The sequence below is a fragment of the Quercus robur genome, chromosome 3, assembly GCF_932294415.1.
Source record: "Quercus robur chromosome 3, dhQueRobu3.1, whole genome shotgun sequence".
NCBI classification, from domain to species: domain Eukaryota; kingdom Viridiplantae; phylum Streptophyta; class Magnoliopsida; order Fagales; family Fagaceae; genus Quercus; species Quercus robur.
The window spans coordinates 48,136,170-48,163,299 of record NC_065536.1 but is presented as its reverse complement, the minus strand read 5'-3'; the positions used below and the strand labels follow the sequence as shown (position 1 = coordinate 48,163,299).

The following is a 27,130-nucleotide window of genomic DNA, read 5'->3' as shown; positions in this document are numbered from 1 at the left end:
ATAGAACAATTAGTATATGCTACTAATGTCCTCCAAAACTGAATATTGTTTTGCACAACAACACTACCTATCATTTAATTGGCATAATGAACAACCAGAATTCAGAGTATGGATTACTCAATCAATAACAGAACACAGCTAAGAATTAATAGATACCACTGTAGAATTAAGAAGAGCAAAGGATACCACTTCAGAAGTAATCTTATACATACATGGTAGGTTATATATAACATGCATTCACTCAAATATTTAAAAGGGACTGATAAGTGTCAGCATATCCCACAGCTAATGTGAAGCACCTTTCAAGCACAAAGACTGTGCCATCTCCCAACCTGCTATGGAAGCAAACTAAGTGTTTCCAGTTGCGGTGGATGGGCCAACTGATTATTTGAATGTTTAATTAACCCCAGCACCACCTCAGTTCTGTCTTTAGTATCCTGCGTCGCTCTGATCTGTAAGTAACAAGCAATTATTCCAATGATGATTTAGTTCCCTTCATTATGTTGCCACTAATAAACTCTTTAAACAAATTGTTCAAGAATGTGGGCTTTCTTTTTTTTATTTTTTATCTATGCTTCTACCTTCCTCTGTAATAGCTTCTTTTCTTCTCTCAGCATCCTTTCCTGTTCATCATAGCAAAAAGGAATTGGCCATTGCAAATGCATTTAAAATTAATCCTACCTTTTTACGCTGCAATTTGTACATAAAAATACAGAGTTACATACAGATAATTGACATTAGAAACTGAACTATGCCTTGCTTTTACTTTTTCAATTTTCTTTACCTTGATTTTAGTTATCAGTTCTAGCATTTCAGCAAATACACCAAGGAACGGACCCTAATTTTCATCTCTTTTTGCAGTAGCTCTTTAATGTAGTTGGTTACATTTCTAAATACAAGGGCTTTATCTGCTATTCCTTACAGATATTTATAGCAGTTCATTTCTTTCTTCATATTAAATTTATAACTTAATGCTGCCTCTTCTAGATGTTCTATTAATTTCTTAGGTTGCATATTGAAATCCCCATATGAAAGTTGGTAAGCATGATCCAAAGGACTAGGCATGGTTAGATCCTTTAACAAACAGTTCAGCTTCCATTACCCAACCTAGATCACCTTACCACCCAAAGTTGTAAATTAACTCTGTAGGAGGTTTCAGACACAAGGATTCAAATCTGTGTGTGAAAAGTTAAACTTCCAAAGAATATCATACTGAGTTCAGAAGAGGTCCATACCCGCCTTTGAGGAAGGTAGCCGGAAATAGATTCCTATATGTTTTCTTTTGTAAAAATTGTCTCCATACTGCAACTAAATGCGATGAGCATCTAGACATGCTACAATTGCTAACCATGTCCCCAAACATGATTGAACCCACAGCGGAAAGTTGAACCAGTTATGGTCCCTCAAGGTGATAATCTTAAGATTTTTCAAATTCATCCTTTGATCTGACTTAGGGCCGAACCACCAGGTCAGAGAGTATGCATGAGTTTGAACTAGATTCTCAAATTGGTAACTACAACATGAACCAAAGTAGACTCAGCAAGTAAACTGGATGATCTACGACAGCAATTGTTAATTGCATATATTTGAATTATTGGAATACATTAGAAAACCTAGATTTTTGTTTGATCATTATGAGTTCAAGAATAATAAAAAGTTGAGGAGCATTGAGAGGACAATTCAATAAAGAGCTCTATCTAGTATTTAGGTCTTTTACACTAATATATTGTAAGAATCATGAATTCTTAAAGGAGACAACAGATGGTGCAGGTGACTTCAAGGTGTTAAAGCACGAGCAGAGGGAAATTTCAAAGTATGGCATGAAGGGAAACAACTGGATGATGAGCAAATCTATATCAAGTGGTAATAATTTATTTTATAGATCTTCACAACATGCACCTGTCCTTAGGAGACATTGTTCAAACCTTGCTGATTTAGGAGGTAGTAAATGCAGGTTTAGATAGATATGATGCACTGATGAAAGTTTTATGTAAAAGATGAAATTCACTCCTGCTGTTGCAATAAATGTCTTATGACAAATCAGCTAATAAAGGGATTTTAACTGACGACATCAGACTAAACTTTCAAGGCACAGATCCCAATTTCAAGTTGAGTAATTGACATTAAGGAACAAGGTCTTCCAAGTAAGATACCAGAGGTTTCTCAAAAAAAAAAAAAAAAAAAAAGATACCAAAGGAACAGTGTTAATTGCATACCTTTTCATGAAGGCTCATTATGGACTCCAACATCAGCTGTGTCTGAAAAATAAAAAAATAATTAGGCATAGATATATAACTTTTAGAGCTGGAATATTAAGTCACTGTAACAGAATAGCATTTCTTATGCAGGCGGAATGGAGCACCCAATAGGCCAATACAAAGTTCTGTATAATTGTCCCTACAGATGTTTAGCTATAGTTCATTAGGACATAGTTTAGTAAGTTATGTCTTAGTTAAGTAAAATCAGGATCCCTTTGTTAGCATTAAATGCAGATTCCCTGATGCTCTATTTGAAAATTTATATTTCTACTGGATTTATCGATGTTAAGAGAGGAAGAAGAACAAGCAAAAAATGTCCCTTAAGTAAGAACTTCAATAAGCCCCATAGTAAGGATATCCAACACACATCTCTTATGTTTCAACCATTAATTAGATAGTAGAAGAAGCCTAAGAAATGTTACCAACAGCATTAAAGTCTAAGACTTGGCTAGACTACAAAGAATAAGTTAATGAGGAAATTGTCACATAGAATTCCATAAAATACTCTGTTTTCACGTAATCATGGAAGCTGTTTCTATTTTTTGGCTGGTCACAGAAGTTGTTTCAGCAAATTATGTGTTCAATGATATTTAGAACTACATAGATCTTGGCAACTTAACTTCCTATACCCGCTTGTCTTTGGAGAGTATATTTATGAACTTGTTCATGATTAAGGAAGTTTTTTGGATATAAGACTACAACCGGATGTGCTGGTAAATTTTGTATAGTTCCTTGCATTTTCTTCATGAACCATATGGTTAGAAAGCCATTACACACTTGAGCACACAAACATGGCATCTGGCATTTGACATTCTAGGCTGAAGCGAGACACAGATGCAAGATAAGATTTTAGAAGTATTAGTCACCCTTCAAAACAAAAATTTGTCATCTAGACGGTTGAAAATCTTATGGTATGACTACTCTTAAGATGGAACAAGATGACAAGAGTGATAAACCTAGACATTAATGAGTTTTATGGTGTGGCAGCATTCAGCATTTAAAACAAAGTTGGGTTGGATGCAATATTTAAGGCTTACAAAAAGTATCAGTTTATACTTTATAATCTCATTGACAAAAGACATAAAACTGACCTTCCTGGATCTGGTTTGTGAAAGTGCAGCATTGAATTGTCTCTCTAGTTTCACAAGGTCAGTCACACTCAACTGCTCAACATTTGGCCCTTCGAGCTGACTATTGATGCAAATTTTTATTTCAATCAATCAACTATAATGCCTTTTAGGAAGTGCAAAAACAAGGAAAGAAGAGTTAGTAATTACCTTTGAACCATTTCTAGTAGCTCTGCATGTGATGGTAGACTCACATCCTCTAGACTTGCATCCTCCAAGTGGTTTTTCTGTTGACAAGAAAGTTGACTATGATATATCAGATACAGAATCCTTGCAGAAAAGTGCTACCTGTCCTCTATAATAAGGAGGTCTTGGGTCAATCAAATTTTTTTTATTAAAGGGGTGTCCCCGGGAGGGGGGGGGGGGGGGGGGGGGGGCGCTGGGGGGGGGTGTTGGTTTGTTGAAGGGGGCATTTGGGGAGAGAGATTATTGTACACATCTGTATCAGACTGAAGATACAGGGTAAAAGAAGAACCCACACCTAGTTACTGTATGCAGTCACAGAAATTACTTTTAATTTCTCCCCTTGAGAAAATTCATGATCACTGATACCATTATCGTGCCAGAGCTGTTCTTGATGAAGTCACAGAAATTTGTAGACTTCCAAAGCTAGATATTACTAAGCTGTTCCTCATTGAATGGAGGTTCAAACACCGAATGCAAGTTAGTAGAATCAATCTAATAAGAGATAAATGTTAGTCATTGGCATCAATCTCTTGTGTTCTAGTCTAAAACTATTAGTCCATGCTTGATCTTACAGGCACCCTAAATGAGTAGTTAAAATAAAATGAGACCTTTAGTGCCATACTCCCTTTACAATGATGATAAACAAGTTGAAATACTACGAATGCAGAAGGACGTCACCCAAATATGAATTGGGTCAGCATTTACAAGGACAAGGATCTGGAAAAACAAAAGGGGAGAAAGTACAAAAAGGGCCCCTTTTGTATCTTTAAATCCTGCATAAGGTAGCTTTTAGAAAGTACATGGTTATTGATCATTTCTATAGGACAACGAAATCCATCTACTTGCAGTAATGACACAAACTGAAAGCCATAAGAAATAGAACAAGTTTGTCTCACGATAATAATCCTTGAATCCACAAGGAGAAATATGGATTCCATCAGAGAAAGACGAGATAAACCTCTCTAAAAAAAAATCTATTAATCAAATTTCGAATTTCGAATTTTGAATTTCTACTATTATTTTTCTTTTTCTACTTACTAATTAGACATTTCTACTAGATATACATACCCAACTCTATCACTTAAATGCATAAATTACTTTTGTACTTATCAAATTTTGAATCCAATGGTCCTAGTATTATGGTTTACTTCACGTGCAGTTGAAGCCCTAATTGGAAATAGGGAAATAAAGTTTTCAGATCTTATTAGTAGACATTTTGAGTTACCTAATGAAGAAAAATGATAAGGAAGGGAGTGCGTGTTTGACTTTGAGATAGATGGAAAAGGTTAAACTGCTTACCTCTATGTCATTAAGACCTTTGGATTCCTTCATTTCCACCTGAAAGCGACTCTGATAACGGTCGAGGATCTTGGACAAGCTGAAAATAAAAATAAGTTACATAAACCTGTCAGTAGAAGTGGTGCACCCATACTATTATAGAACTAGTTAGTTTAATCATAACACTCAACAATAAAGACAAACTATGAGCGAGACACAAAAGGTATCAGAGATCATAATGTCTAAAGTATGTTAAACTATACTAGTGTTTATTTATAATCAGATTTTTGATGACTGTGTTTAATGTTAACAGTTCTATGGTTAACTTGCATAAATTGGAACACTTACACAGGATTTAATGTGACGGTCAAAATTACACAAAAGAATGAAAAGCATCCAATATAGTTTAAACAGTCAAACATTGGGAAGGCCAATAAATAGAAGTTCGAGGACCATGCAAACTTGCGTATAAAGATTCTAATAGCCAAGCAATTTTTGAAAAATTCTAAAAATTTAGTACTGATGATCCTTCAACATGGTACTAGAAATTGGTTGCTTGAAAGGTTTTGGATTCTTAGTCATTTGCTTTCTAGAGCCATAGAGTAAGGTTTATTGGATAGATTTAGAGTGCGTGAAGACTCCTCTGAAGTGTTGCTAATGTCTCACCTACTTTTTGCAAATGACACTTTTTTATTTTTGATGCCTTCCACATATATGAGCCATACTCTTTCTTTCCAAAGCTGTCTCAATATTGAAGATAAATCTGAATAAGAGTGCAATGGTTTCAATGGGGGAGGTTGGAGATGTGGAAGAACAAATGGTGGTGTTTTCTTGAATGGTGGGTTCTCCGCCTATGATATATTTGGGTATGCCTTTGGTTTCCCTTACAAGGCTACTATGGTAAGGTGACCTCTGAGTTTACAATCACACTCTCTTGTGTGTCTCTGTTGTAGTGATTAAATAGCATGTCCTTTTCATTAGTAATAGAAATATCGTCATGGAGTCCTTTAATATCCCTAGAAAAGGAAGTGACCAACACAAATTGCTCCTGAAAACAATTATGGAGCATGATACCCTTGGGCTTTCTTCTCTGTAAATATAGGCAAAGACCTCTTGAACCTGAAGAGGAGGAAGATTCTCCTTTCCCAACAACTGTATTTGAATAGGATCATATTCATGATTTAATTCAGTTAAGAACTCAAGTACACACTATTGTTCAATCATTTTCTTGAACGTTGTAGTGTTAGTAGCACATCCAGACTGAAAATTCTGATAATAGTCGAAGTCTTGCCGCAAGTTACAGAGTGCCTTGAAATTTTTGTCAAAAGGTCAACCATCCTATTTGACCTCGTGAAAGCAGCACTTCAAATCACATACATGCGCTAGATTTTCATATTGAGCATAAGTTTTAGTAATAGCTTCTCAAATCTCCTTGGGAATTTGCAATAGTAGGTCACAACTAATTTCAAGTTCCATTGAATCCAATAGCCATGACATTATCAGGGAGTTTTCAAAATCTCATCTATCATCAGTGGGATCATTAGTGTTAGGCTTAGAAATTGCTCTAGTAACATAACCCATTTTCCCCTACTTTTAAGGAACTTTGTAAATTATTACTAGGGTGGCTAACTGTCCCACAAATCTGACATTTTTCTGAAGTTACTTTAAGACATATTCCTCCAAAATATTACTAACTCTTACTTGAGACATATTCCACATTAATTGAATAGGAAAGCCACTAAAGTTATCGATGAACCTATAGATCCACTCATTGACTCATAAGAAGTTCCTATATTCTTTCTCGTGGAATTGAGAAGCATTAATCAAGATACATAGTAACCCTATAAGAAGTTTCATGGGGACGTTCTAATGAACCATGTAGGATTAAGCTTTCCCTATTATTTCTTTCCTTACCTTTCACAAGGTGCCAAGTAGCATCAATCTATTTCAAAAAATAAAAAAAATACCAACAATCTTTCTCGCTATCCTTTCTAGGGCAGTCCACGAGTTGGGTCTAGTTGGGTTTGGGGTTGAACCGTCACTCAACCCTATCATTTGTTGTCAATTGAGTGGTCAGTCGAAATCGGGTTTTTTCAGGTCATTAGTTGAGTAGGTCAAAACCATCAAGTGACCGGGCTTGGGCTACAATCAATAATGAGACAGTAACACAGAAAATAACAAACAACAAACTTCAAATCAAAGTAAGCAACAAAACATCAATGGGTATTTGGGTATAAATCTTTGGGTTTATTTGATTTGAATGATTCGATTGACTCAACTAGAAATAGAGAAAAGAGAGACCATGTTACAATCCCCTACGATGCATGGTTTGTCACATGAAGTTTGCAAATTCTATAACCTAACAAAAGCTAATACCTTTAGAGACCATGAAAAATCATGCTTCTCTCCGAAACTTAAGTTCAACATCTAAACTTAGCTCAAAGAAAAATTATATTTTTAACTCATGTTACAAAGGGTATAAAACATATGGGTTGAATCTATTAGGTTTTCTGACTTCATATCTATTCTAGATTTCAGCTTTGATTACAACCTTTAATTTTTGTAATGGCACCTAAATTTAAGTCTCTTGATTCTCAATATATTCAGGAAAAACACTTTGTTTATTTTAGCGAAAAATGTTTTCCAAAAACCATTTCATTTTCCGGAAAAACATAAGCCAATGAAAAACATTTTTTCGTGGTTAACAGAAAATAAGCCCAATAGAGTGAAAAACATTTTCCACTTTTAAAGAATAGAAAAAGGTTTTCTTCAATGTTACATACTCCATAGACAATTATAAATAAAAGCCACACTACAAAAATCATATATTTGTAATTTCTCTCTTTTTGCTTCATTTCTCTTTACAAACCAACCATTGACTATCATTGACCAGCTGATGAATGACTCTTGGAATTTTTTCAAATGACCATTTCTTTATCACTCCATATTTTCTTTTCTAGCCTCAAGAATTTTTCCCAAAAAACTATCTTCAATTTCTTGTTAACTCATTATTCTACTTCATCTTTGGCTTGTGCAACTTCTACTTCCAAGTTTTTTATCTTCCAATTTCTCAATGTTTAAAATTTAATGTTTGGTGCTTAAAATAATATTTCATTGTTATCTCGAGGAAAGAAAAATTTACAATAATCCTTTTCATTCTTATGATCTTATCGATGCCAATCTTGCCTCTTCTCATTATGAAATACTCTATATCATTCCACTAATTTGTAGTACCACTCTCAAGCTTTTGCTTGATTCAAGTTGTACCTTAAAATCTTTTGGTATCTTTGCATAATGAATAAGCTTCAAGAGCAAGGATCCAATCTATGAAATGTTCTTTGTATGATAGGTTGGTCACAAGCATAGTCTTTGATAATCATATGTCCATCATCTTCACAATCTTGTTTGGCATTCAAACCCATATTGATGACCATGTCACACATCTCGTATAGACCATGGGTCAATCTCTCACTGCTAGCTTGCCTTTTTGAGGACTTGTACCCCATGCTTTTCGTCAATAGGTTGGTTGCTTTCGCCATAGCCTTATGCAATATCGGGATGCTAAGTTGCCAAAAAACTTTGATACCGATTGACATGAAATGGAAAGCTTAAAAAGACTAAATATAGTTCTAGATAAATGCAAACCTTCAAAAGTCATATGGCGATCTTTGAATCCACAAGTAAATGCTCTCAAATCCAGCAGATGACAGAAAATAACTTGATAGCAATTTATTAATAATAGTTTTTGTTTAATAAGAATTAGTTAGTTTATTTCCTAGTAGTTAGAGATTATAAATACGCTTGTTATGTAAGAGAAAAATTAGTTTTTGATGTAATTTTATTGTAGTTTCAGATTTGGACAGATGACTTTCTCTGTGTTTACCCAGTTTTCTTTGTAATTCCAGCTCAGATTCTTCATTCTAATGCAATTTATTTTAGTTCTTAGTTATTTGATCTTGATTTCCCATCATTTGGTATTAGAGCATAGGTCATGTTCTCTTTTCCCTCACTGATTTGATTATTTGAGCCCTAGATTTCCTAGTGTTTTTTTTTTTTTTTAAAAGACATTATAATTCACATCTAGGTAACCTGTGCAAATCAAATATGTATTGTGCTGCTGCAGCTGTTGTTGCAAATTATAACATATTTGATCAACTTGTGGTGCTGTTGCTACTGCTATTTGCAATTTTTTGAAGATTGTGAAGATTTTAATGGCCCAAATAAGAAAAGTAAGGAGACATCCACTGGATGTTTGGGAAGTAGTTGAAGCCAACCCACTGATGGGGAGGAATGGTGGACAAAATAAAAATATGGAGAGAAGAGATGAGATTGTAGAGTTAAGGATACAAGTTGCGTCACTTATGGATGTGGTGTAGCGTTTACAGCATCCTCATAAGGCTATTAATGAATCTGAATAATCTCAATCTCATTTTGAGAACCCTTTTGGAGTTCCTCCAAGGGGCAGGCCTTATATGGAAAGAAATGAGCCAAGGCTTGACTACAACTTCAAAGTTGAAATTCCGGAGTTTCAAGGGAGTCTCGAACTGAAAGACTTTATAGATCGGCTTAACACCGTTGAGAGGGTGTTTGATTATTATGAAGTTATGGATGAAAATAAAGTGAAGCTAGTCACTATTCGCCTTTAGGGGAGAGCTTTCGCTTGGTGGAAACAATTGCAAATTTCTCGCCTATAAAATGGTAAAGTCAAGATGAGTTAGGAAAAGATGAAGAAAAAGCCTCGAGAGCAATTTCTTCCTTTCAACTACGCTTAAGCACTCTACAAAGACCTACACAACCTTAAGCAAGAAGGTAGTGTAGGGGAGTATACGAAGGCGTTGTAGTAAGGGTAGATTAAATGAAAGTGATGAAGAAATGGTTGCAAGGTACTTGAGTGGATCAAAGCCATCCATCCAAGATGTCCTTAGCCTTCAATCATTATGGAACGTGTTGGAAGTGTACAACTGGGCTTTATTGGTGGAGAAACAAAAACCTAGGCCTGCTTTGAGGTCTAGACAGTGGGGTTCCAGGTCTGGTCAGGGTATTTCTAACCAATATAAGGTTGGACAACAAGCAATAGGCCCTAAGCCTGCTATTACAGTCCCTAAATAGTCCCAAATAGCCACTGTTGGTGGGGGTAGTGGGTACTTTCATATGTTTCAAGTGTGGAGAGCTAAGGCATCAATATTTGAATTGTAGGAAGAAGACTCTTATGTTAGAGGAAGTAAAATAGCTTGAACATTTAGATGGAGAACCCATTTTTTATCAACCTTCAAATGAGGAGGTTTGTGGTGATTGTGAAGAAGAAGGGACTTGACACTTGTGATGAGGAAGACTCATCTAGCTCAAACTCAATTCCGAAGAAGATTGGTTGAGAACCAATATTTTTTATACAACTTGCAACATTGGAGGAAGAGTTTGTAATATGATTGTCAAACAATGCATGATGAAATGAAAAACACCTATACCTTAAGCAAAGATAATCAACAATTTACTTTGCTAACCCTCTACAACTTCTTTACTTATTTCTAAAAGCTTCATTCAAGAAATTCAAGATAATGGCTACATTTTGGCATTAATTGCAGCAGTCAACATATTGGCTAGAACTATTGTTCCTAGTGTTGTCGGTGAGTTATTAGAGAAATATGGTGATTTTTCCCCCTTGAGTTACCTTTCAACTTGCCTTCTATGCGAGAAATTCAGCATACCATTGATTTTGTACTGAGAGCAGCCCTTCCAAACAAAACAGCATATTGTATGGCTTCAAAGGAAAAGGAAGAGTTGCTAAAACAAGTTCAAGAGCTTCTTGATAAATCCTACATCAGGGACAGTATTAGCCATTGTGCGGTATTTGCTCTCTTGAATCCTAAGAAGGATTGTTCTTGGAGGGTGTTTGTGGACAGTAGAGCTATCAACAAAATCATAATCAAGTATGCTTTACAATTCCTAGATTGGATGACATGCTAGATTGCTTGACTTCAAAGGTGTTTTCCAAGATTGATTTGTAAAGTGGGTATCATCAAATTAGAATTCGCTAGAGAAATGAATGGAAGATGGCCTTCAAAATGCATTATTGTTTATTTGAATGGCTTGTTATGCCATTTGGTTTGATAAATGCAACTAGCACTTTAGTGAGGGTGATGACACAAATGTTGCAACCATTATTGGGGGTTTGAGTTGTGGTGTATTTTGATGATATTTTGGTGTATAATCTCTGTTTGGAGGATCGCTTGGTGCATTTACAGCTCATGCTTGACGTCTTGAGGAGAGAAAAGTTAAATGATAACAGAAAGAAATGTAACTTTGGGATGGATCAAGTAGTGTTTTGGGGTATGTTGTGTCTTCCAAAAGAGTGTTCATGGATGAAAATAAGGTTAAGGCAATTGTTAACTGGTCTACACCTTCTATTGTACATGAGGTGAGAAGTTTCTATGGCCTTGCTACCTTCTATAGAAGGTTTATTAGCAATTTCAGCACACTTGCAGCACATCCCACTAATTGTCTCAAAACAAAAGTCCTTTGTTTGGACTGATGAAGCTCAAGAAAGTTTTCAACTTCTAAAGAGGAAGTTAATCGAAGTTCCTATCCTTTGCCTTGCCCAAGTTTGACAAGATATTTGAGCTTAATTGTGATGCATCTGGAGTGAGAATTGGTGGTGTCCTGAGCAAAAAAGGGCAGCCCATAGCTTTCTTTCGTGAGAAATTGAATGAGGCAAAACTTAGGTATTCTACCTTTGACAAGCAATTTTATGCTATTGTTCAAGCCATCAAGCATTGGAGTTACTATAAAGAGTTAATGTTACACATCGACCACGAGGGTTTGAAATATCTCAATAGTCAATCTAATGTAAACAAAAGACAAGCTAAGTTGGTAAGTTTTTTTTGTAACAATTCACTTTCTCTTTGAAACATCAGTTGGGAATTCTCAACAAAGTGGTTAATAGGTTGAGTAGGACTAATCTCCTGGTGGAAATGTAAGTTAAGGTTGTGGCCAAGGAGAATTACCAAGATAACCCACATTTTGGTAATTTATATTAGCATTTACAGCAGGGACATTCTAGTTAAAGGATGGATTTCTTTTCAAAGTGTTGAAGTTATGTGTGCCTAAATGTTCTCTATGGGAGTTGATGATTATTGAACAATATAATTTGGGGCATTTTGGCAAGTCGAAGACCCTAGAATTCCTTCAACAAGACTACTTTTGGCCAGGAATGACTAAAGATGTTGACCTGCATGTTCAAAGGTGCCAAGTTTTTCAAAGGGGAAAGAGTACAACTGCTAATGCATGTCTGTCTTATCCTCTTCTAGCACCTAACAAACCATGGGAATGTATTAGTATATATTTTGTTCTTGACCTTCCACCTACACAACGAAAGAATGATTTAATCATGGTGGTAGTGAGTGTTTCTCTAAGATGGCTCGCCTTATCCCATGCAAGATAACTTCAGATGCTTCCAATGTGGTTGTTTTATTATTCAAAGAAGTCTATATGTTTCATGGTGTAAACCTCTCTATTGTATCTAACAGGGATGCTAAACTTCTTAATTATTTTTTGCGAATTCTATGGCATAAGATAGGGACCAAATTGAACTTTAGTACTTCTTTCCACCCTCAAATAGGTGGACAAATTGAATTGTCAACCAAAGTCTTGGGAATCTTTTGAGATGCTTGATTGGTGAAAGTCCAAAGAATTGGGAAAGTATCATTCCCTTGGTTGAATTTTCATACAACTCTTCTCTTAATCGGACTATTAAAACATCTCATTTTCAAGTTGTGTGTGGGAATAAACCTTTGTGGGTGTCAGATTTGGCTCCATTTCCAGTTTCTAAGGAGAGTGTAAGAACAACAAAAATGATAAAGTTTATGCAATCTATCCATGCACAAATCAAGGAGAGAATTGAACATTCCCCAATTTTCAAGGAAGGGGACCTCATATGGTTGATTTTGACTAAGGAAAGGTGTCCTCATGGCCCCTATTACAAATTGGGAGCAAGGAAAGTGGGTCTATGCAAAGTGTTGACTAAAATCAATGACAATGCCTACACAATCCAACTACCCACTCGTTTGAATATGTCTAATGTCTTCAATGTGAAGCATTTGAAGCTTGGGCAAGTTTCCTTTATAGAGGAGAGTATGATGTAACCACCCTTTACTCTTAGGCCAGCCACCTTTTTCTCTTAAGCCAAATAGCCAACCACCCTTTCTGACCTCTTAGGGCAGACAACCAGCCACTTGTTTTGACTTCTCAAATCTGCCATGTGTTGTCTTTAATTTCAACATTGACTTATGGTGATGACAGCTAGCCTAGCTATAACTATTAGTTAGTTTATTTCCTAGTAGTTAGATAATATAAATAGGTTTGTTATGTAAGAAATGTTAGTTGATTTCCCCTTACTCCCCATTTCCTTCCTCTCCTTCATTGGGTCATTAGAAGCTTCAGATTCTTCCACCAAAAAAAATTGTAAACAGTAGCAACAACACAAATTGATAAAGTCTATGATAATTTGCTTCAGTAATAGCATCACAATACAGATCTAATCTGCACAAGGAACCTAAATCTGAATTCTAGGATCTTGAATGGAGAGAAAAAAAAAAAAAAAAAAAAAAAAAAAGGATCACAAGGAAATCTAGGGTTCAAATAATAAAATCAATTAGGAAAAGAGGACCAAATCTCTAATCTAATACTAAATAATGGAAATCAAGATAAACTAACTAAGAACTGAGGTAGAATTGCATTAAAATGAAGAATCCAAGCTTGAATTACAGAGAAGATTGTAGAAACAGAGAGACTCTTTTGTCCAGATCTAAAACTAAGACTCTTTTGAGTGCTACTTTATTGTCATAGTAAAGTCTCATAGTGTCACTGTGAATGATGCTAAGGTGCCTAAGAAGCCATAAAAGCCAAATGAGTTTATATTTGATGGAGGTCATGGCGTGGTCTGACAAAGAAGCAAGAGATAGTAGTTTGCCGTAGCTTTTCCAAGTGATAGGGTTGTTATGAAGGAAAACACAATAGCTAGTACCAGATCAGTGAGTAATTCAACAAGCACTACAATTAGAATCATAAGAGCATCAACATTGGGGGTTGTAAAACCCCCAAATTGCAAATTTATAGCATCAACCCATAAAAAGTGGGCATTATTTGGAATGGTAGTGCTAAAATTTTTTACAATCACACTACAGTAAGGTTCTACTTCTACAACCTTACTGTAGCAGGTTGTATAATTTTTAATTAATTTATTCTCTCTTTTATTCTCTTTCCATGTCCCACTCTCTATCTCCTACTTTGTTTCTCTCCGCGTCTCACTTCTCCAATTCTCTCTCTTTCCTTCAATTTTCACTCTCTCTCTCTCTCTCTCGCATTCAAAACTTGCTATCAGAACTAGGTTGGGCCGTTTTGCATAAGATCATGGTGGGGCGTGTGGGTCGTGGTGTTGAGATCAATGTGCAGTGGTGGCCTGGTTGTGGTGGAGATTGATGTGGCGAGGTCACAGTGGTGTTTTTTCTGCAAGGTCACGGCATTGTGAGATTGGGTGGGTCATGGCAGAGGTGGGTGGGTTTTGATGGGGTTTGGGTTGGAATTTGCCATGGGTTTGATTTTGGGATGAGTTTTTGTCTTTTGGATTCGGATTGGATTCGGATTTTGTGGGTTTCTTTTGTTTGGATTTTAACTTGATTTTTTTTTTTTTTGTGGGTCATCTTTTGGATTTGGATTTTGAGATGGATTTTTTTAAGGTGGTGGTGCTGGGGTGGGTCTTTGTCATGGGTCATCTATGGGTTCATGGTGGTGGAGGTGGGGGGTTGCCGTGGTGGGTTTCAGTGAGGTTTGCTGTTGTGGCAGTGGATTTTTGTTGTTAGGTTCATGGTGGTGGTGGAGGGTTACCAAGGTGGTGGGGGTGGGTGATTGATGGTGGTGGTTGATTGGCTATTGTGGTTGATTGGCTGTTGTAGTTGTGGTTATGGTTGTGGAGGTTTATGAGCTTGGGTGTTATGTGTTTTTTTTTTTTTTTCTCTTGGTGGTGGTGTGGTGGTGGCTAATGTGGGTTCATGGTGCCAGTTTCTGGTCGGAGGTTGGTGGGTTTTCTAGGATGTGAGTGGTGGTGGCAGTGTGTTGTGTTTGTTTGGTGGTTTTTTTAATGGGTTTTGGTAGTTGGCATGGTTTGTGTTTGTGTTTGTGGTTGTGGTGGCAGTTGCTGGCGGGAGGGTTTGCTAGGATGTGAGTGGTAGTGGGTCATGTGTTGTTATGGTTGGTTGGTTGGTTGGTTGCTTTAAGGAAGAGGGAGAAAGAAAGGAAGAGAGAGAGAGAGAGAGAGAGAGAGAGAGAGAGAGAGAGAAGATAGTTTTAAAAAAAAGAATATTTAAATAAAGTGGAAAAAAAATAGAGTTTGGGATGTTGGGTGTGTTGTAAAGTGGTATTGTATAATAGATAAAGTAGCTTTTGAGATGGTAAAATGAGATATTTTTTAGAATCCTGGATGCTAATGCTCTAATAGGTTGCAAGATGGGTGGAGGATAAGGAAGACAATAGCGAGAGACAGTAGTTTGCTTTTTGCTCTTCCAAGAAATGGGGTTGTTAGGAAGGAAAATACTATAGCTAGTAACAGATCAGTGAGTAGTTCAATAAGCAACACAATTAGAATCATAATAGGTTGCAAGATGGGTGGAGGATTTGGAAGACAATAGAATGCATTAGCCGAAAGTAAAGTTCATATATGCAAAAACTCATGTTTAGAGCAAGCAACTTCAATGCCAATTAATTATTTTAAGGGGTCAAGGTCTTTAATGTGAAAACAAATATGTAGAAAAGCCTTCAAGAACTAATGGCATGAGTGTGATTAATGGTAATATGATATCATCAACATAAACTAACACAATTGTAATGAAAGAACTTTCGACAATTGTGAACAAGGAATAGTCGTAATAAGGCTATTGAACCCTACAAGGCGAAGAACAGAAGAAAATTTCTCAAACCAATTCCATTAGTCTTGTTTGAGGCCATATAAGGACTTTTAAAGGTGGTATAACATGTGATCCCCTTGAGTGCAAACACCCAGTAGGGGTTCATGTAAACTTTTTCATAGAGGTTTCCATGTAAGAAGGCATTGTAGACATCAAGTTTATAGTTGTGAACAAGGAATAGTCGCAATGAGGCTGTTGAACCCTACAAGGCGAAGAATTGAAGAAAATTTCTCAAACCAATTTTGTAAGTCTTGTTTGAGGCCATATAAGGACTTTGAAGGTGGCATACCATGTGATCCCCTTGAGTGCGAACACCTAGTAGGGGGTTCATGTAAACATTTTTATAGAGGTTTTCCATGTAAGAAGGCATTGTCGACATCAAGTTGATGCAAGGTCCAGTTTTTAATGGTGACAACCAAAACACACTTGACAATGACTAAATTGGAAATTGGAGCAAAGGTTTCATGGTAGTTCGTCCCTTCAGTTTGAGTCAAACGCTCTACCACTAGGTGCACCTTATGGCGTTTGATGGCTGCTTGATATAGATTAGTTAAGGGAGAAGAAAATATTTTAATATTTTATGTTGTTTTCTCTCTCCTAGTGGAATTAGGATTTATTTGCTTTTACAAGTTCAATTAAAATCTCTTTAACAAATGCCCTTTTAGCTAAGAGATTCTTACCCTCTCCTGAAGTTGGCTTAGGTTCAATCTCCTTACAAAAATAAAAACAAAAACCCTATGCTTTGAATGAGCTCTAGCTTAAGAGTCATTTCCTCTCATAAATTGGTGAAGGGTGAGGTCATGGGTTCAAACACACTAAGTGCTTGTATAACCTACCAATCAATAATTACTTAAAAAAAAAAAACCACCAATTAATAATTAAATAACCCTAATCTGTGTCACATACTAGTAGATATCACCATGAGTAGGTGGGTATCACATACCAAACATGAAACTGTATGTATTCTTTCTACCATCATGTTGAATCCTCCTTTCATATTGCCATGGTCTACCTAAAAGAAGATGACATGCATCCATAACTACCGCATCACACCATGCATTATCCTTATATTTTATCCCAATAGAAAATGATATCAAACAACATTTAGATATAGTTACCTCATTACCCTTTTTGAGCCAAGATAGTTTGTAAGGGTTAGGGAGCTTCTTTGTTGTTAATCCCAGTTTTCGAACAGCCTCTTCTAATACCACATTCTCACAGCTTCCAGAATCCATGACAAGTCTACATACCTTGCCCCCAATAGTACATGTATTTTGAAAGATATTTCTTTGGAGCCAATCCTCACCTTCAAATTTGCAAGATGTGAAACATGCCCTTCTCATAACTAAAAAAGGGCCATCATCTCCTTGCACATACTCCTCTTCCACTTCCTCTTCGGCATCATAAACAACTTCTTGCTCAAAGGTATTTAAATGATCATCAGTACATTCTTCACTCTCAATAAATAAACCCTTACCATACCGGCCACCCTTCTTGCAATTAGCCATTCTATGCCCTGCTTCACCACACTTGAAACATCGAGGGGCAGAACTACTAGTTGCAGTGCGGTTGGTTTATGGATTAGCTTGATTAACTTGGTCTTTTCCTTGTGTAGATTGTGTAGTTGCATCATGAGGAGGAGCTACTGGGGGTAGTTAGCTACCACCACTATTTGAAACCATATTAGTCCTATTCATCGTCTTCGCTAAATGCAAGGCTCTCTTATGAGCTTCAGATACAAAAATCGAATCAAGGAAATTCTAAGTATCTTAAAATTGTTACCTCATGCCCCCAATATAACATGAAACTAATTGATCTTCCGAATTTGCAAGGTCAACTCTAGCTACAAGTTGATAAAACTCACGGAGTATAATCTATAGATTGTGTACCTTGTCTAAAATTGTGTAGCTGTTGATATAATGTACGCATATAATTATGGGGCAAGAATGCAGCACGCATATGTTTCAACAATTTTTCTCAAGTATTGATTTTAGATTTACCTTGGCAAATGCGGCCTTGCTTTAATTGTTGCCACCATGATGCTGCACATCCTTTGAATTTGGTAGCCACCAAATAATCTCTCTTGTCTTGTGGCACCTCCTTAAACTCCAAAATCTCTTCAACCACAACAATCCAATCTAGGAATTCTTCAGGTTGTAGACAACCTTTGAAATTCCCATCTACTTGAATTGTATGAAACCAAGGGCTTCTCCTTCCTCCTTCTATGTGCAAACAGTTTTTTCATCTCATCCTCAATATTATGGTCTATCTCATCAAACCCAATTTGAGAGAAGCTCATCAACCCCAATGAAATCATAGTATTTAATGTTTCAAGTTCAAGCTTTAGTAGATTGAAACTTCGTTCATCAATAGAGAACTCATCTACTGCTGAACAAACTAATTGTACTAATGTATGATTGTAATCAATAAAATCAGTAACCTCTTGTGCTTGAACATATAAAGTCTCATCAACAATGTGGGTTATGGGCTCACCTTATATGTATATGACTTTATTTTCATCAAGATAATCATCATAAATTGGTAAAGAATCCCAATCTACTGCACAATCTCTGTCAATGTATTCATCATCCTCTTTGATATTGCAGTCTTCCTTCTCGATGTCGAGATCCTCCTCCTCCTCCTCCTTTTCCTCCTCCACATGTTTAACTCCTCTGTTCATTGAAAGAATGCCTCTATTGCGTATCGCGTGCAATCTCATCACGTTCATAGATGTCATCTAAGGCAACAGGTCTTCCCCCACGCGATCCTTTCCGTGCCATGGTAGGAACCTAACCTTGCTCTGATACCAACTGATGCAGCGTAGGCGTGTAAAAGCAGAATCTGTAACACACAATTACTAAAACTCTTCCACGAAACCTAAGTTCTACAAGAACATTAGGCTAGTAGGCAAAATAGAAGAGAAAACCTCTCTAACAAACTTTTATTAATCAACACATGACAATAATCCACCTCTCTATAAAAAGTATTTATAGGAATAAAATCTCTTACTCATCAACAATGTGGGTTTTGGGCTCACTTCGTATGTATATGACTTTATTTTTATCAGGATAATCATCATAAATTGGTGGAGAATCCCAATCCACTACACAAACTCTGTATATTGTAGTCCTCCTCCTCGATGTCGAGATCCTCCTCTTCCTCTTCCTCCACATAACATGGATTTGGATGGCAGTTTTGAGGTTGATTTCCAACGGCTAAGGCGGTGAGTTGCTTTGAAAGCGCATTAAACCACTCCTCCATTCATTGAAAGAATGTCTCTAATTGCGCATCATGTGCAACCTCATCGCGTTCATACACGTCATCTAAGGCAACAGGTTTTCCCCCACGTGATCCTCTCCGTGCCATGGTAGGAACCTAGCCTTACTCTGATACCAACTAATACAGCGTAGGCGTGTAGAAGCAAAATCTATAACACACAATTACTACAACTCTTCCACAAAACCTAAGTTCTACAAGAACATTAAGCTAATAGGCAAAATAGAAGAGAAAACCTCTCTAACAAACTTTTATTAATCAACACATAACAATAATCTACCTCTATAAAAAGTATTTATAGGAATAGAATCTCTTACTCATCAACAATATGGGTTATGAGCTCACCTTGTATGTATATGACTTTATTTTCATTAGGATAATCATCATAAATTGGTGGAGAATCCCAATCCATTGCACAAACTCTGTCAATGTATTCATCATCCTCTTCGATATTGCAATCCTCCTCCTCGATGTCGAGATTCTCCTCCTCCTCCTCCACATAATATGGATTTGGATGGCAGTTTTGAGGTTGATTTCCAACAGCTAAGGCAGTGAGCTGCTTTGAAAGCACATTAAACCACTCCTCTCTTCATTGAAAGAATGCTTCTAATTGTGCATCACGTGCAACCTCATCGCGTTCATATATATCATCTATGGCAACAGGTCTTCCCCCACGTGATCCTTTCCATGCTATAGTAGGAACCTAGCCTTACTCTGATACCAACTGATACAGCGTAGGCGTGTAGAAGCAAAATCTATAACACACAATTACTACAACTCTTCCACAAAACCTAAGTTCTACAAGAACATTAGGCTAATAGGAAAAATAGAAGAGAAAACCTCTCTCACAAACTTTTATTAATCAACACATAACAATAATCCACCTCTCTATAAAAAGTATTTATAGGAATAGAATCTCTTACTCATCAACAATGTGGGTTATGGGCTCACCTCGTATGTATATGACTTTATTTTCATTAGGATAATCATCATAAATTGGTGGAGAATCCCAATCCATTGCACAAACTCTGTCAATGTATTCATCATCCTCTTCGATATTGCATTCCTCCTCCTCGATGTCGAGATCCTCCTCCTCCTCCTCCTCCTCCACATAACATGGATTTGGATGGCAGTTTTGAGGTTGATTTCCAACAGCTAAGGTAGTGAGCTGCTTTGAAAGCGCATTAAACCACTCCTCTCTTCATTGAAAGAATGCTTCTAATTGTGCATCACGTGCAACCTCATCGCGTTCATATACATCATCTATGGCAACAGGTCTTCCCCCACGTGATCCTTTCCATGCCATGGTAGGAACCTAGCCTTGCTTTGATACCAACTGATGCAGCATAGGCGTGTAGAAGGAGAATCTGTATCACACAATTACTACAACTCTTCTATGAAACCTAAATTCTACAAGAACATTAGGCTAATAGGCAAAATAGTAGAGAAAACCTCTCTAACAAACTTTTATTAATCAAAACATAACAATAATCCACCTCTCTATAAAGAGTATTTATAGGAATAGAATCTCTTACTCCTTTTAGGAAAAGAAATAATAAACTTACTTCTACTTGAGAAAAGAAAAACAATTTAACTAGGAAAAGAAAAACAATTAAAATCCTAATTCAACTAGGAAAATGATTTTAATTGAACTTGTAAAAGAAAATAAATCCTAATTCCACTAAGAAAGAGAAAACAACATAAAATATTAAAATATTTTCTTCTCCCTTGACCAATCTGCATCATGGCTCCATTGGAATGATTTTTTTTAATCTTACACTCCCACTTGAAGCTGATCGGTTTCTCTCTAGGGTTGACATTCTTGCTTGATATAAGTTTTAAGAAGATTGAAATCATCTTATCTTGGAGTGAAACAAGCTCTTGTGGTGGAAAAATAGTCGTAAGGAATGTGACATCAATACTAATGAAGACAATACATCTATTGAGATCGTAAACTCCATACCCAAATTGAGCAAAAGGATATCCAAGAAAAACCCCTTTGATAGTTATATGAGAGAATTTGTGTTTGTGAGATGACAAATTTTGACCCTTACATAAACATCCAAAGACACAAAGGTGTGCATATGACCGTTTAGATTTAAGAAGTTCATGTGGAGATTTGCCTTAAAGAAGAGGAGTGGACAATCAACTGATTAAGTGAACAGCAATAAAGACACAATCCCATCAAAATTTGAGTGGTAAGTGATCTTGGATGCGAAGGGCACAAGTTACCTAGAGGATGTGGCAATGTTTACCTTTAGCAAAACCATTTTGTTGGGATATCTCAACGCAAGTATGTTGATAAATAATGTAATGTTCATTAAACAATGTGCGAGTTTGCTAACAAATATATATATATATATATATATATATATTTTAATAAGTGTTGCTAACAAATAAAAGTTTAAAACATAAAATCCGGGACTCACATGATATTAATAAGTTGTATTTTATCTGAGAGAGTGACAATCCCAAAGAGAGAAATAGATGAAAATTCCCCATTATGTAGACGTACATGTCTATCATTAGAAACAAAAAGAACAAGAGGCAAGTAATTAACACAGGAAGACATAATAAAAGTGTCAATATCTATAACCTAAAGTGAAAAATTGGAATTCCTTGTGAGATTGGCAATGGCCTAGGTGAGGTTCATGTTGAGAAGAGAGAGAAGTTATTGATATTGTTCCACTGTGAGCTAATGTGTCTCATTGTTAGATGCATTAATGGCATCTCTTGTGGTAGTGGCTACAATCGATTACTTTGGTGGGTAACCGTAGAGCTTGTTTGTAGCACTTTGCTTTGGTGTGCCCTCTTTTATAGAAGTGCTATAACAGTGATCACATTAAGGCCGATGCTTTTCCTTCTTGTCGATGGAAGTTGACAAAGAATAGGGATTTTGATATCCATTCGTTTTACAATAAGTTGAGAAGCCCCTTGCCCATTATTTTTCCTTGGAAAGGTGTTTGGAAGGTTAAGGCTCCTCGGCGTGTTTCCTTCTTTGTGTGGACTGCTATATGGGATAGGATCCTTACGAGAGACAATTTGACGGGTAGAAGGATGGTTTTTGTTGACTGGTGTATCATGTGCCGTTGTAATGGGGAGACGGTGGATCATTTGTTACTTCATTGTGGTAAGACTTATCGGTTGTGGAGTTTGGTGTTTAGATCTTTTGGGATTTCTTGGGTCTTGCCAAGATCGGTTGCGGATACCCTATTTGGTTGGTGGAATTGGCCTGGAAAGCATGTGTCTAGCATTTGGAACTTAGTTCCTTTATGCTTGATGTGGTGTCTTTGGAGGGAGCGAAATAGGAGGACGTTTGAGGACATGGAAAGTTTGGATGACCAGTTATTGGCCTCTTTCAGTGGCCTTCTGTTTGACTGGTCTAGGGCTTGGAGACTCACCTCTAGTGATTCCCTTCCTTTGTTCCTTAACTCTCTCCTGTGTAATTAGTTTCCTTTCCTTTCTTTTTTCTTTTTTCTTTCTCTTTCCCGTTGAACTTTTCTCTCTGCCTTATGTTTTTTTGCATGAGGTAATTTCTTGAATATATATCTTTATTACTTATCAAAAAAAAAAAAAAATGGTGGATGAATGGCCTTATTTTGAGTCACATCACATTTGGTTGTTGTAAGTGTTGCTAAATTAGGTTGGTGGTGGGTGAGTGACCCTAATTTTGAGTTTGATCACTTTTGGTTATTGCAAGCCTACAAAATTAGGTCAAGAAAGGCTAACAATATTTATTTTAAGGTTCAAGATTTTAAGGTCAAAAAATGATTCTACCAAAGGTTGAATCGTAATAATGTCATAAATAATAGAATATTAATAATAAAATAATATGTAAGTCCCACATTGAAAAAATGAATATATATTTAAAAGTATTGCAAATCACGTATTGAATTAATGGAATAAGGTACTATGATTCTTCCTCTATAAATAAGGAAGAAGTATTAATAAGAAGTATTAAGTCCCACATTGAAAAATAAATGAAGACTTTTTTTTTCTCTCTTTATAATTAGCACAATACTTCTATAATACTATTTGAAATATTGAATGTATGGACTAATTTTTATTAGGCTGAGTATTTTTAAGTTCAAAAATGATTTACTACATTTATTCTTATAATAATAATAATAACAACAACAATGTAATTTTGGATATAAATTTAAATTAAGGCCCCCTTAGATTTTTTACTTTACTAAACATATGTAATGTATTTATATAGTTGACTAATGCATTTTTGTTCCCTTTAATCACTCTTATATCATACATATTTCATTGAATCAAGTATATTTAATGTATACCATATATAATTTAATAATTTTTTTTTTTTCTCAAAAAAAAAAAAAAACTTGTATATTTTTAGACATGTCAAGACTTCTTCTTTTTTCATAAAGATATAGAGATTTACCTTTTTTTTTTTTTTTTTTTGAGAAACACACACATATATGGGGGAAGGGGGATGAGATAAGGGAATACATTTACACGCCAACACCTAAACTTGCATGCCAACAGTTAGTATCGCGGAGCAAGTGATAAACCCCTTCTCAATATCACATCTTACCGATGTGGGATGACTCGACAGCACTAAGTATCTTTTTTTATTTGAGAAACACACACACATATATGAGGGAAGAGGGATGAGATAAGGGAATACACTCACACTCCAATACCAAAATTGCATGCCAACAGTTATATTTATATTTATATTTACTTCATATAAATATTTATATTTACGTAAGAAAATATCATATATTAAATCAAAATTAAAAACATTCTTAATGTATAAGATATATACGTGTGTGCGCGCATGTGTTATTCTTTAGATTGAATGTGTGTGTGTATATATATATATATATATATTTTTTAGCTTGGTCCCTTGAAAAGCTTTTCTAGCTCCGCCACTAATTACATATGCACATAGATTCAATGAGTCATGACCAAAAAGAGGAGAATTAAACTATTGGTTTCCAGTAGAATCTAAATGCCAACTAGTAATATATATTTTACCACGCGCCTTGATCTAATGAAACATTTTCGACAATGGCAATCCTATCTGGCTTCACCACCTCAACCTGTCTTCTTTAGATTTCCTTATTATTCTATGCCACTTTTCTTTTTTGATAAGTTATTATTCTGTGCCCTTAACTTGATATAAACCACCCTCTCATGTTTCTAAGGTACTAAACAGCTGAACCCTAATGTCTACAACAAAACAGTTTTTTACCATTATGAGTTTATGAAAGTCACAAACTTGGGGGAGAGAGAGAGGGAGAGGGGGGGTTTAGATTAGCTTCATAAATGTAACAAAAGACAAGTGTAGAGTAGGCCTAGGCCTGTAGGGGAAATTATGTGGCAAATAAGATCGGAGACACAACAAACGAAACACAACAAACGAGAACCAGGACCACCGTCTGCAGAATGCAGATACAGACTGAGACGAAAATGACTAATAATGGTGTACCCTAATCCCATGGAGATGGATGTCCACCCACTACTGGTACTACTGTCGTACTTAACTAACAAATGAGCGCTTATTACCACTTAAGTTAGAGCAATGCTAAAGGCATATAAAATAACACAATTTGTGTTATAACTCATTCATATAATAAATTGTGATTGATAAAAATGTGTCTTTAATATTACTTTTTAAACGGTGTAAAAAAGGATTAGAGCTCAACTAAGGGACACTTCATGATATTTTTTAACTAAAAATAACGCACTTAACAATAAATAAATAATTAAACGAACTATTCAGCCAAATAATAATAATAATAATAATAATAATGGCAATAAATAAATAATTAAACTAACAATTCAGCTAATATAATAATAATAATAATAAATAAACTAATGGTGGCACCAGTTTCGGAGAGATCTTTTGTTTCCTTTTGAGGATTTTTGGAAAGATGTTATGAATATAATATTATATGCACTTAATCGGATTCTAAAATTCTAACTTTCTATAATAAAAAAAAAAAATGTTAACAAATAGCCAGATTAAAAATTATTTTTAGAAACATTTTTTATGAATAAGTGATAAAGCAATTAATTTTTTTGACAGATTTTTATATTTTTTATAAAATTAATGTTAATTTTTTTAATTATAATTTATTAACAATTTTCTTAAAGACATCTATTAACATTACCCATAAAAATACAGGATTATACAATTACACACGTTATAAACATTATTAAAATTACAAAAACAATTCAATTAAAAATGTACTGAAGAAGTATATATATATATATATATAAAAGTAGATTAACAAAAAAGTACCTATAAAAGTATACCAGTAAAGTACTTAAAAAGGAGACTCTCAGTTTAAAGCTTTGGGAGTACCACAATATTGTACATAACTCTCAGCTGCGTATACTAACATTAGCACTAAATCTAGAGAAATTTTTCTTCTAATAAAAAACCATATATATCTAGAGAAATTTAGAAATTATTTATGACATATATATATATATATATATATGAGAAACTCGGAAATAATGACAGAAAAACTCCCAAACCAATTGATATTAATTACCTAAATGAAATGCTAAAAAAAAAAATTAAGTTAGTTTAACTAGTATTTTTTTTTTTTTTTTTTTTTTTTACTACCGCACTTTTAAAGTACAAATTATGTTCTTGTGGAGTGGAGAATAAGGATCGGAAGTTAAGTTTTCGGTATCTTATATAAAAAAATAAAAATTGTATTTTTTTCATATATTTTTTGTGTCAACAAATATGGAATTAGGGTTAAAAATACTTATTTATAAAATAAAAAAGTAAAAAAAAATAATAATAAAAAAAGAAGAAGAAGAAGAAGAATTAGGGTTTGAATTTCGTATACTTCATCATGAGTGCAATTTTAAACACAAAGCATAAACATTACGGCCCGTAAATTCAACCTAAAAAAGAGTATCATAGTGTATGGAAATGGATTTGAGAAATGAGAACAAGAAGGAAAAAAAAAAAAAAAAAAGTAAAGAAAAACTCTTGCCTGTTGCCACTAGAGAATTCGTAGAGCTTGCCGCGGCTGGAGAAGACGCAGAGCGCAATCTCGACGTCGCAGAGAACAGAGAGCTCTCGAGCCTTCTTGATTAACCCACTTCGCCTCTTCGAGAAAGTCACTTGTCGACTGCTCTTGTCCTCAATTCGCTTCAGAACCACCTTCTTCCGCCCCATTCTCGATTTCTCTTGCTACTTAATTAATTTCACGCTACCCTAAGTATCTCTACTCACCCACTTAACTATTATATATTCCCCTTTGTTTTTTCTTTTCTTTTATTTTCTCTTTGCCTTTTTTTTTTTACTCTTTTGTCTCTTTGTCTTTTCTCTATTATCACACAGAGAGAGAGAGAGAGAGAGAGAGAGAGAGATGATATACATGTAGAAAGAAGAAAGAGAGAAATAAAAAGAAAAGAAGTGAAAGTCGGTCAATCTGTGGTGTAATTGAAATGATTCTCTGTCTGACTGACCCGTGTCTATTGCGGCTGTTTTCCACGGATTCTAGCTTTATCTTTTTTCTTAGAATAGTAAATCCTCTTTTTTCTTATTTTGGGTTGGTTTGGTACTGTACTAGCAGATAAAGATGGTCTTGATAAACTTAACATAAAAAGAAAATATCATAAACCAAAAAGGAAACTTGGTGGAGACTCTGGAGTGGAGGAGTTGAAGTGAATACAGGAGCCAGATATTTTTTTCCATTGAGTGGCTGCAAACTTTCTTTATCATACGGGATTTAGTGGTCGGGGTTAGGGTACGGCCTGAAATGATAGCTTGTGGGTTGGAGTACAATATGCTCTCTTGGGGGGAAAAAAACAGACTTCTTAAGTACAATCATTTAAACAGTTTATAATTTCTTGTGCCCAATAGCTAATAGGTCTACAGGAGCATTAGCATAGGATTTTTTTTTAATGGTTTTTTTATTTGGAGAGAGTTCTAATCTACGGCGTTCGCTATTAATGATAGCTCTTTATCAATAGATCAAGATATCAATCGATTTTTGGTGTAGGTAGGGATTGAACCCCAGATCTTTTATTCAACTATCAGAGATTTTACCAG

At 35.4% G+C, this 27,130-nt stretch overlaps 1 protein-coding gene across 1 annotated transcript; it reads right to left on the bottom strand.

Annotated features, from left to right (window-relative positions):
- Nucleotides 1–125: 125 nt before the first annotated feature.
- Nucleotides 126–26,415, bottom strand: LOC126718137 (agamous-like MADS-box protein AGL27). Its single transcript, XM_050420219.1, has 7 exons — nucleotides 26,067–26,415; nucleotides 4,871–4,949; nucleotides 3,536–3,612; nucleotides 3,350–3,449; nucleotides 2,217–2,258; nucleotides 582–623; nucleotides 126–452 (listed from the first exon to the last, which is right to left on the bottom strand). The coding sequence occupies exons 1-7, from the start codon at nucleotides 26,249–26,251 to the stop codon at nucleotides 336–338; spliced, it is 642 nt and encodes a 213-aa protein (XP_050276176.1). The 5' UTR covers nucleotides 26,252–26,415; the 3' UTR covers nucleotides 126–335.
- Nucleotides 26,416–27,130: the final 715 nt, after the last annotated feature.

What these genes read in the sequence shown, in the direction of transcription:
- LOC126718137 (XM_050420219.1), bottom strand. Translation starts at nt 26,251, where the DNA reads ATGGGGCGGAAGAAGGTGGTTCTGAAGCGAATTGAGGACAAGAGCAGT. An exon ending in GAATTCTCTAGTGGCAACAG is followed by an intron (nt 4,950 to 26,066) that starts GCAAGAGTTTTT and finishes TTTTATTTTCAG; the next exon opens with CTTGTCCAAGATCCTCGACC. An exon ending in CACAAACCAGATCCAGGAAG is followed by an intron (nt 2,259 to 3,349) that starts GTCAGTTTTATG and finishes TTTATTTTTCAG; the next exon opens with ACACAGCTGATGTTGGAGTC.